At 43.1% G+C, this 11,059-nt stretch overlaps 1 protein-coding gene across 4 annotated transcripts; it reads right to left on the bottom strand.

Annotated features, from left to right (window-relative positions):
- Window positions 1-1,370: 1,370 nt before the first annotated feature.
- HIC1 (HIC ZBTB transcriptional repressor 1) lies at window positions 1,371-10,603 on the bottom strand. 4 transcript variants are annotated; one of them, XM_075263592.1, is made up of 2 exons: window positions 10,498-10,603; window positions 1,371-5,404 (listed from the first exon to the last, which is right to left on the bottom strand). In XM_075263592.1, the coding sequence occupies exons 1-2, from the start codon at window positions 10,520-10,522 to the stop codon at window positions 3,471-3,473; spliced, it is 1,959 nt and encodes a 652-aa protein (XP_075119693.1). In that variant the 5' UTR covers window positions 10,523-10,603; the 3' UTR covers window positions 1,371-3,470. The 4 variants fall into 4 exon arrangements, with proteins under 4 accessions (XP_075119693.1, XP_075119692.1, XP_075119691.1 ...); XM_075263591.1 differs by lacking the exon at window positions 10,498-10,603 and adding an exon at window positions 9,188-9,296; XM_075263590.1 differs by lacking the exon at window positions 10,498-10,603 and adding an exon at window positions 6,439-6,521.
- Window positions 10,604-11,059: the final 456 nt, after the last annotated feature.

The raw sequence follows: 11,059 nt of genomic DNA on the forward strand, positions 1-11,059 counted from the left end.
AGACTGTAACAGGGGTTGGGATTGGATGCTGAGGTTATACAATGGTTGGCCTGTGTGTAATACATGTCTATGGGCAGGGTATTACTTCCAGCCCACTGACTATAGAGATGGAATAAATACATAGAGACTAGTATAGGTGGTAGATCACTGTTACACATTGCTGTAGATGAACACCTTCAATGTCTTCTGAAGCTACAAGGTACCTTGGGTTAAATGATCTGATACAAGAGCGGTGATACAAGTGTCACTTCTACATCACCATTGTACTGGAGAGCGGTCACAGTCATGAGGACAGTTATTCAGTATTCTCAGGAGCTCGTCATCAAAATATAAGGCTCCTCGCACGCCACATATACACCAAGATGTATAAAACATCTAGGGTGCCATAAGTATGCCAGAAAAATACCTAAAAATGGATAGGTTCCATTTTATTAATAATAATGGTTAAGGGTTCACATGTGGGAGGCAGATGTATTAAAAATGTATTAATATACTTATGGAAAATACTCCATATCTATCTATCTATCTATCTATCTATCTAGATACAGTATATATATATCTGTAGTGAAAACTGGCTTTACCTAATACTTTACTTTCCTTGAGTCCGAAGGCAGCACAGAAGGTGAATTGTGCTGCTGAAGGACAAATAGGAAATACACTATATATATATATATATATATATATATATATATATATATATATACTGTATATATAGTGTATTTTTTAATATACATATTAAACTTGACCAGATGTTCACTTAGCGAATATTCAAAAGAACAATAAAGAGTGCTAAATGTTCTTCAGTTTACTAAATACTGTCTAATGACATTCTAAGATTCTGTTGAAAAGTCTATGGGAAAACTTTGACCTTGCCATGACCTTTAGTGGTGATAGTTAGCCCAAATCTTGTATGTATGTAGACATGAAGACAATTCTAAGAATACTAAATAGTCACAGGCGCAGCCATATTAGTGATGGAATCAGTGGTGCACAAAAATTGATGTAGTTTTGATATATATATATATATATATATATATATATATATATATATATATACAGGGAAAATAAGGTAAAAAATAAATAAATAATATCATCATTATCCATATGTTTTTTTCTTATACATAAAAGGTTTCTAAAAGGCGGAAAAGTATATATATATATATATATATATATATATATTTGTATATATATACTGTATATATACATGTATGTGTGTGTGTGCAGATGCCTATCCTGTATACACTCAGCATAGTGAGCATATCTAGCAGGTATTGAATCTATCCCCAGATGAAATGAAGACAATACTATTATCAAGCACAGACTGTTTAATTTTTTTTTTCCTTAAATAAGGCAAATTGATAAAAATAATTTAGATAAGTACAAAAAAAAGTCCATGTGGGTCCAGGGGCCGATCTATGTGATCACGAATGATCTGCTCTCACTTATCCCTTCTGCAATCCATGTACAGCCCAGGCAGCAGGAGCAGAACATGATGATTCTTCTTACAATGCGTCTTACTAACCTCTGAGTAGAAGATGATGTCTGAGGTATCTACAGGAGGTGATTTAGGCTTTTGCATGAAGGGTTAATACATATACACATGGACATCTGACACAGGATGGTATTCATATGTTTATTTCAGGTTGTGATCTCTTGATGTGGTCTCTGTTCATCACCAGTATAACATTCATCAATACGTGTGACACAGTGACTGACTGTATAATACAAAGCATAGTCCTCAGTCCTAGGACAGGATTCACACTGTGATCTGTGAGAACAAGACTCCAGAGGCGGCAACCAATGTCAGCTCAGCAGCTGTGTAATGCCATGGCTTGTGGCCCTCTGGGTATCATACATATGCAGGTACCCACATCTTCACAGTTGGCACATAATATAATATATTGGAAGATTGCCTATCTACAGTCAGCACATTAACTTACACATAAACAGTCCTTGCCCCCTCCCATTAGTGGTTATTGTGTTGGCTCTTGCAGGAGTGTAGGCTTTGGTCTCAGCATAAGGCACTGTACCAAGAGGGTTTGGGGTTGATTTGGTTTTGACATTGCTCCAATGTAATAAAATCTTTGGTGTGGGGTTAGGGTTGCAGAGGTAATGGGGGATTGCACATGTAATAAAGCATAGATGCTCAGCTCCTGATTCTGGAAACCTGAGCTTATTGCTGTAAAGCACTAGAGCGGCATTTAACCCCTGCTTGACTACAGGATTGCTGCTCTTACAACATAATGGGTATCAAGTGGTATAATGGTTAAGGCACAATAGTCTCCAAGAGACTTCATTGTAATACAAAAATATTCATATAATACACTGTGCAGAAAGCACAAATCAGTATTCCCAGCACAAATCAGTATGGTGGCCCCCGAAAATGTAGGGGAGAGGAAGAGTTGGGAAATAGTGGCTGGGAAGGGAGATGTCATTTCTAGGAACTGAACACCCACACTTGACATCTGTAGAGGGTGTGAGCGGACCCTGAGGCAATTCACAGTGTCCCAACCTGGCAGGCAACACCCCTCTCCGCTGTGGCCATCATAGGCTTCTATGATATCTGTAGTACATCATGAAGTGCCACATCCCATATCACAGGATCAAAGTGCCCCCCCCCTGTCTCTTTGGCAGACATTAGCTAATTGTCTTCTGACTTCTAATGACTGTAAACTGGGGAGGATTGGATGAGAAGATGGAATGCATACTTGTGGCTCATGAAGGTGGTGGGATTGCACAGTAAGTCTACTGAGTCATGCCTGTTCTCCAGAAATTGACAAACAATGACTGATCTGGACTCATAGGAAGTCCGCGTCAGGGTCTTCTACCAATATGTTGCATAGAAATAAGCATTGCAGATGATGCACAATCATGTTCAACCCTCCCCAATTCATTGTCACTAGTGTAAGTCAAGGACAGCCTATAGGCACTTTGCCTTTGTATTACTATGCATTGCTAATAGTCTGCCAAGTCAACCTGGGAAAGCCTCTTCACATCTTTACAGGGCATTTAATATTGCATAGCTACTGTACATATGGGAAATACTGATTTCTGCATCTGATTGTCCTTACAATACAAAAAAATACAATATTACTTGTATATAAACATCCACCATTCATAGGACAAGAAGCAGCAACTCTCACCACTACCTTGGGCAGAGGAAGGGTTGTCTACATGGTGGAGGGATTTTCTTTTCTTGTTCCCATGGGATAGTGCACCAGAGCCTTTGCACAAGTCCCTCTGAAAGTGCTTCCCCAATGTGACAACTCTACCTGGTCACTCAGTGATTCACAGGTTCAAGCTGCCACTTCATAGTCTTTGGCAATTGCAGTTTGGAAGCCCAGAATCTGCACCCAGGTAATGGGCAAGGTGAGCTTTAGGGAAATGCAATGTCTGTGTAGTCCTTGTTGGTGCACGTTCTTGAGTCTGAGGCACCCTTGACTTCTAGACCCAGAAGTGAAGAAGGTTTGTTAAGGCGAGGAGAACCTTTCAATGATCCTACTGTCACTTCCCAGGTGCTGGCTTTGTGTGAGGACCTCAGCAGCTTTTTCCTGGGTTAGTCCAAATTGTTCTGCTGTGAATTTGGCCAAGGGGTAAAGACTTTCTATAGTTTTGGGATCATTGAGAAAATGTGAGGTCTGGGACAGGATTTCAGCTGCTTTTTCTTGTTTAAGGCCTAGATGATCTGCAGTGAACTTGGCCATAGCGTAGACACTATCAGGGAAGTCCAGCTTGGGCTTTCCATCTGGTCCAGTGGTGTGCATTTTCATGTGGCTAATGAGGTTTCTCTGCTGAGCAAACTTCCCCCCACACACTTGACATTCATAGGGTTTTTCCCCAGAATGGATCCTCATGTGCTCTGTCAGGCGGTACTGTCGGGTGAAACGCATCCCACAAGCGTCACAGGCAAACGGCTTGAGCCCCAGGTGACTTCTCATGTGACGGGTCATGGTTCCTCTCTGGGTAAACTTCTTTCCACAAATGCTACATGGGTAAGGGCGAGTGAGCCAGTGAGTCTTCTCATGCTGGCGCAGGGTGGCTGGGTCTTTGTAGGACTTATCACAGGAAGAGCACCTGTAGGGTCTGATAATGTCCCCCAAACTTTGGCTGGTCTTATCAAGAAATGGCACTGGTGGCTCCATGCTATCTTTGTGGTAGAGCTCTTCTTCATTGTGGGCTTCTACATGTGCATTGAGCTGCTCACTGCTGGGGAATCCTTTGCCACAAGGAATGCAGACATACAGGTTGTCCCCATAGCTCTCTGGATCATACAGGTGGTTACAATGGTACCTCTCGAGGTTGGAAGAGGGTGAGGGGTCCCCACTGCTGCCAGTCTCCTCACTGGTACTTTTATCATCATCTGGCTCATTACTCTCAATGCTAGGGTATCTGGGTTGTTGGGATAAAGGGGAACCCTCCCCTTTCTCCTCTCTGTCCAAGTCTTTCTCTCTGTCACTTTCATCTACATAACTTCCAATTGGCTCAGGCTTCATCCAGTCAAACATCAGATCACGACTGTCAGTCCTAAGGTGGCTGTTGGAAACGCTGTTTCTATAAGGCTCAGGGTGTGGGGCTGGTGAGGTACTGCTGTCCAGCTTTGGATAACCATGGGGTTGGTCTTTATAAGAGTTGCTGGTGGTCAGAACACTGGCACTGACTGGGGGGCTGTCTGGTCTACCTGGTATGGGGGGATCCCTGCTTTCAGGAGCATCTGAGTGGAGCTGGTTAGAAGGTCGACTTGGGCTTTTCTTGGAAAGATCTAGTCCACACAAAGGAGAGCAATGCCTTTCTGGTGGGCACAGCCCATGCTGGTGCAACTGGTTCCCCTGAGATACAGAGGCATAAAGCTCTCCACAATGGGTGTTAATGGGATTGACTGGTTCTCCAGGGGGGATGTCTACTGGTCTTGGAGTAGAGTTGAAACATGACTGAATGACAGGAGTGGTGGCTCTCAGCCCCCTCCCCAGGCTCCCATACCCCGGATAACCTGATGTCCTTACATGGCAGTACTTTCCATTCCTTTTCAGCTTCTTCTTGCAGAGGGAGACCAGGTCAGCAATCTGCAGGTAGCTGGCAGCTGCTAGGACAGCCCCAAAGAGCTGCTCACTGGTAGGCTCGGCATCCCCCAGTCTTCCCGTGTAGATGAAGTCTAGGATGATTCTGAAGATGCTGGGGCTCACCATCTCATGGTCCAGGTTGATCAAGTTATCATGGACAACCAGGGATTTCAAGTAGACACTGCTAGCAGCTAAAATGTTCTTGTGTGCCCGGAACAGGGCGTTCTGTACCACAATGATCACATCACACAGGAAGCCTTTAGTCCTCTGGCTGTTCAGCTGCAGGAGAAGTTGTCTCGAATGACTTGGTACCTCCATGGCATCCAGCATCGTGTTCAGTTGTCCACCTTCAGAAACACAGACACAACATCAGTCAGCAGTCAGCTAGTGCTCAGGAGACACAGGAGCAATAAGGAAGAGAGAGATCAAGTGACAAAGGAAGGGCAATGCCAGCTGTGGCCACAACTACAAAGGGGGCACTAGAATCAAGGCACAGCTCTCAGTGTCAGGGCAAGAACAGCAGGGCTCTCACACGGCATTGCTGAGACTTCTAGTTCCAGATTGAGTAAGGAAATGTAACCGTATGGTGCATTGTATAAGTAGCATCAGTCATCATTATTATAGTGTAATATTATGTGCCCTGGTAATGGGGAGTCATCAACAGTCATGTTGTGCCCAACTAAATACCCACATCACAAACTGATGCCCTGACTATAGATAACACATCTATGCAGAATGGGACCGGCACAGGGGGAGCTGGGATCGATCCAGAAGATTTAGATGTGATCGCAAACGATATAATATATAACTAAATATATATCTATGTGTGTGAAATGTACAGTATATATGTCGTGCGTGTGTGTGTAATATATATATATATATATATATATATATATATATATATATTTATATAGTGTTTATATAGTGTTTATATATATATATATATATATATAAATATATATATATATATATATATATATATAATGTGTGTATATATAGTGTGTGTAATATATATTAAATAAATAAAAATAAATATAATATATATATATATATATATATATATATATATATATATATATATATATATATATATATATATATATACTAGCTAATATGTATATAGAGAGAGAGAACTACTACGACGCCTCTGAATCCCTATATAAAGCAGTGCCGCTGAGGAGTAAGTGTAAGCAGGAGAAATGTATGTACAAGGATTCTGAATGTAAAACGCTGTGTCGGGCACTGCTTGCGATCGCTGAATAATGTGTACGGGAGCCTAGGTGAGCAGTGGGTGCAGGAGCGGTACCTGTGTGAGAGGAGGCAGCATGCAGGATGACTGACACTCTGCTGTCACTAGTAAGTAAGTGCGGAGCTTCCCAACCTTTCCTCCTCATCATGGTGTCCGATCCTTGTGCCACCTGATCTCTATACATAGAGCTTTTATCCCCTGTACATGTGGGGCTGGGGGTGGCTACAATCCCTCCTAGGCATTCATACAATGACATCATCAGGCCAGATCAGGAACCAGCAGCTCCACATCACTCCACCTTCCTGTAGTCTGACAGGTGTCCCCCTCAATCTATCCACTGTATACATAGACTTATCTGTATATACCTGTGTGAGCCCCCTGGGGTTGGTCTGACAACTCCCCAGTGTAGACTAGAATAAGGATATCCCCAGGTTGTCACCTATAATGAGGTGTTAAGAAGCTTTAGCTGGGCTATAATCCCTACACATAGGAGATCCCCAGCGCTGGGAGTATCTACTGTCTGTACAGGGGATTTATGGCCACAATCTCTATCACTAATCTGCTCTGACTTATTGATCTGATAAGGAAAAGTGCAGAAGAAACACATAGAGCCTAATATGTATATTATTACATCTTACAGGTATGGCTATTACATGTCATAGACTTAAAGTACAAGACACGGAGGAATTCTTCTAATAACAATATCAATAACTATCATCAGACTTCACCTTTATATGGGATTTGTTTGTATTAAGGTTTGTCGGGAACTGGATTTCAATTATCTTTGTATTATAAAAATAATGGTGTAATTTTATATTATAATAATAATATATTGCTATTCTATGTAACAATATTTCATACAATATTTATCTTTTATAGGTTTTATATTATATTTATATTTCATACAATATTTATATTTTCTATTAGATTTCTATTTCATACAATATTTCGATATATCCCGATAAGATTCGATGATATCATTACATACAGGGTCGGACAGATCTATCACACATTATATCATTTCACTATATCGACATTTCTCAGCACAATTATTCTTGTTTCTTTTTTTCATTATATTCATTTTTTTTTTATTTTATCGAGGTTCACCTGTCCCCCCCCCCCCCCCTGCGGTTATTTTATTGCTCCATTAATTGTTCAGAATTTTGTATAAAATTGTTTAGAAATACTTTGTATCTTTTTTTTTGTTACTATTCTGCTGTCACCCTTGCAGGACACTGACAGGCACCGGCGGGTACAGAGGGAGGGTTTAGCTGATTTTTATTTCGTTTTTATTAGTTGATATTTTATTCAGTGTTAATTTGGAGACTTTGATATTTCTGGACTCACAAACCGATAAAATAATAGAAATAATAATAGATCGATATTCAGTTTGCATCTCTGGTTATTACATTTGTTTCTTTCATTTTATTCTTTTTGTTTTGCTCTTGACACTTCTGATAAATGATAATACCGCCAGAATGTATAAGGACTTTTTAAAACTTTTGAAACTTTTTTTTAAAAACTTTTTTTTACACAATTATTATTATTATTATTATTATTATTATTATTATTTATTTTTTTTGTAATTCGAAGTTGCAATAAATCTCCAAGTTGTACAATGTAATCTTCTGCTGGGATTATAATAGTGCGGCAGTGAGGGGGGCTTGTAGATTATTATTCTATTAATTATTATTAGTAGTAGTATATATAATTTATGACTATTATTCTCTGTACATAGGGGCTCTCAGGCCGTCGCATTAACCTCTTCTAGTTGTACTGAGTAGTAAAGCCGCGCTGCGTTATTAGAAACAGCTGGTGTGTATGGGGCTGTGACTGCCCGGACTGTGCCCGGTATTTGCCGAGTCTTCCATGTATAATACAGATCACTATGACAAGGGGCAGAGGGGGATTACTGGTGGTCGCAGCCTTCTCTATGTATGTGTCCTGCTGGCCACAAGTGACAGTCACTAGAAGCTGCTGCCTGACACTACAGTGACACATCTTGTAATGGGATCCTGGGGCCAGTCCTGGGCTCAGCTTCATTGTGTCCCCTCCAGGGCTGAGCCCAGACCAGTGTCGGTAGCAGGGATGGATCTGGTATCAGGGGCAGAGATTCCCTTCATTGACCCAAAGCCCCTTACAATAACTCCTTCATTCCCCAGCTCTATGCCCCCTGACATGTCTCCTGTACCCCACAATATCAGCCCCATATCTAAAGCTTCATATATCTCTCCCAGCTGTATACCAGTCATACCCACCCTGACCCCCAGCTTATATACCAGCTCCGCCCGTCCTGAGCCGCAACTGTATTCCAGCCCTGACCCCAGCTGTATACCAGCCTGTCCTGACCCGTAGCTGTATACCAGCCTGTCCTGATCAGCAGCTGTATACCAGCCTGTCCTGACCCGTAGCTGTATACCAGCCTGTCCTGACCCGTAGCTGTATACCAGCCTGTCCTGACCCGCAGCTGTATACCAGCCATCCCTGTCCTGCCCCCCAGCTGTATACCAGTCCTGCCCGTCCTGACCCCATCTGTATACCAGCCATCCCAGTCCTAACCCCCAGCTGTATATCAGCCCTGCCCGTCTTGACCCCATCTGTATACCAGCCATCCCTGTCTTGACCACAGATGTATACCAGCCCGTCCTGACCCCATCTGTATGCCAGTCCTGCCCGTCCTGACCCGCAGCTGTATACCAGCCATCCCTGTCCTGATTACAGCTGTATACCAGCCCTGCCCGTCTTGACCACAGCTGTATACCAGCCCTGACCCCCAGCTGTATACCAGCCTTGCGCGTTCTGACCACAGCTATATACCAGCCCTGACCCCGCAGTATAATGCCCCCCATCCCCTGTGCCCGGCAGTATAATGCCCCCATACCTGGCAGGCCGGGGCTGTCCACACAGCTGATCTCGGAGTGAGTGACCATCCCCGGGCTGTGCTGTCAGATGCCGCTGCTCTGTGGCCGGGTTGCTGGGGGATAATGGAGCCTGTGTGATCGGAGGCTGTTAGCGCCCCATGTGATGTGGAGCTATATTAAACTACAAGGTAAAATCCAGGGCAGGAACTTCAAGTGACCCCAACGTGAACTTCACACACAGCAAACTGCTTCTTAAAGAGACAGTACACTATATCCTGCTGCTGGGGACATAGGATGGGGGAGAGGAGCCCCCCAGGACCAGCACAGGATTAACCCCTACAGCACCGAGGAGATCATCACCTCTACCATTACATGCACAGATCACAAGGATCCAGTAGATACAATATATGTTAGATCTGTTATTTACAATTTTATGCATGCGATCTCTGTGTACGATCAGAAACAATCTCGTGCATCCAATTTAACATCCATTTTCAGGTATGTATCCTATTTGTCTACGATCTGTAATCTCAGACATCAAATCCCAATTTCAGACAGCTAATCTCTTTCACCTAATCTCATACATCCAATCTCATATATCTTATACATCGTCCATACAACTTCATACTTCCAATTTCATACATTCAGTCTCATATATTCAATTTCAGATATCCAATCTCATCCATACAATTGGATATAGTCAATCTCATATATACAATCTCATACATACAATTTAAAACATCAAATCCGTATATACAATTTCCTACATCCAATCTTACACATCCAGTTTCATACATCCAATCTCATACATACAATTTAATACTTCCAGTTCCATATATACAATCTCATTCATCCAATTTCATTGTTGTCATCACGTGACACGACCTATTAACCCGCTGGTGTCAGAGTGTAATTACACATGTAGTCAGTGACTACCGCCGGAGTGAGCCTCTGACGACTTGTCACAATTAACCCCTGCCGTGCTGGAGGGTCAGCCAGATACATGAATTTCGTTTGCAAATGACAAATACTAACGAATCTATTCATGTCAGCAAAGAGTTTCATGTAGGGACTGACCTGGCACCTATGGCATGTGCTGGCAGTGCCCTGGCAATGTTCATCCTCAGGGTCACTACAGGTCTGGGGTCAGTAAGTCACAGATACATCACGTACAGGTGACAGAATAACAGAAGTGTCAGAAGGATACCCCGGGCTGATACCCCCTGCCCCCTATACTGGTCCTGAAGATGCCCAATATGACGAGTAGATGGCATTGGAAGGATTAAGCAGGGAGCAGATGCTACAGGCTGGCATAGTGGGCACAACATACCTTGGGGGTCCTCTCTGAAACCCATTCCCCGCTGGAGATGTTCCCTGGCCAGCTGTGCCTGCCGCTGTCCTCAGTGCCTGCCGGTGCTGCCTGCTCTCACACTGCCACCTTGTGCTCGGCTCTGCCTCACTATCACAGCATGGAGAGCTCTGCCCTGTGTGTGGGGAGGACCCAGTGTCTGCCTCCTCCTCCTCAGTCACACTGACCGGTATCTACAACCGCAGACAGGCTATGGACACCCGGCCTGCAGCATACGAGACGCCCCCAGTCACACTGCGCGGTGTCTGGCTGCCTACAGCAGCGTTATCTCCAAGTCCTGTCAGCTTGTCCTCAGGATGTTACTGGACAGGTGTTCTCCCTATAGGATAGCCTCAGATGAGGAGGATCTATAGGAGACATGTACTGGATGTATATACTGTATACACGTGTCACTAATGGCCACCACATACCAGTCATCATGTCTGTACATTACTGCTCTAGTCATCTGTTTGGTTCTATCTCTATCCATATGTCCATATGCCTAGTATCTTTATTTTTACATTGTTTGTTATTTTTAAATTAC

Source organism: Leptodactylus fuscus, chromosome 2 (genome assembly GCF_031893055.1).
Source record: "Leptodactylus fuscus isolate aLepFus1 chromosome 2, aLepFus1.hap2, whole genome shotgun sequence".
Taxonomy (NCBI): Eukaryota; Metazoa; Chordata; class Amphibia; order Anura; family Leptodactylidae; genus Leptodactylus; species Leptodactylus fuscus.

What these genes read in the sequence shown, in the direction of transcription:
- HIC1 (XM_075263589.1), bottom strand. Translation starts at nt 6,490, where the DNA reads ATGTATAGAGATCAGGTGGCACAAGGATCGGACACCATGATGAGGAGG. An exon ending in TGCTGCCTCCTCTCACACAG is followed by an intron (nt 5,405 to 6,363) that starts GTACCGCTCCTG and finishes GTGTTTCTGAAG; the next exon opens with GTGGACAACTGAACACGATG.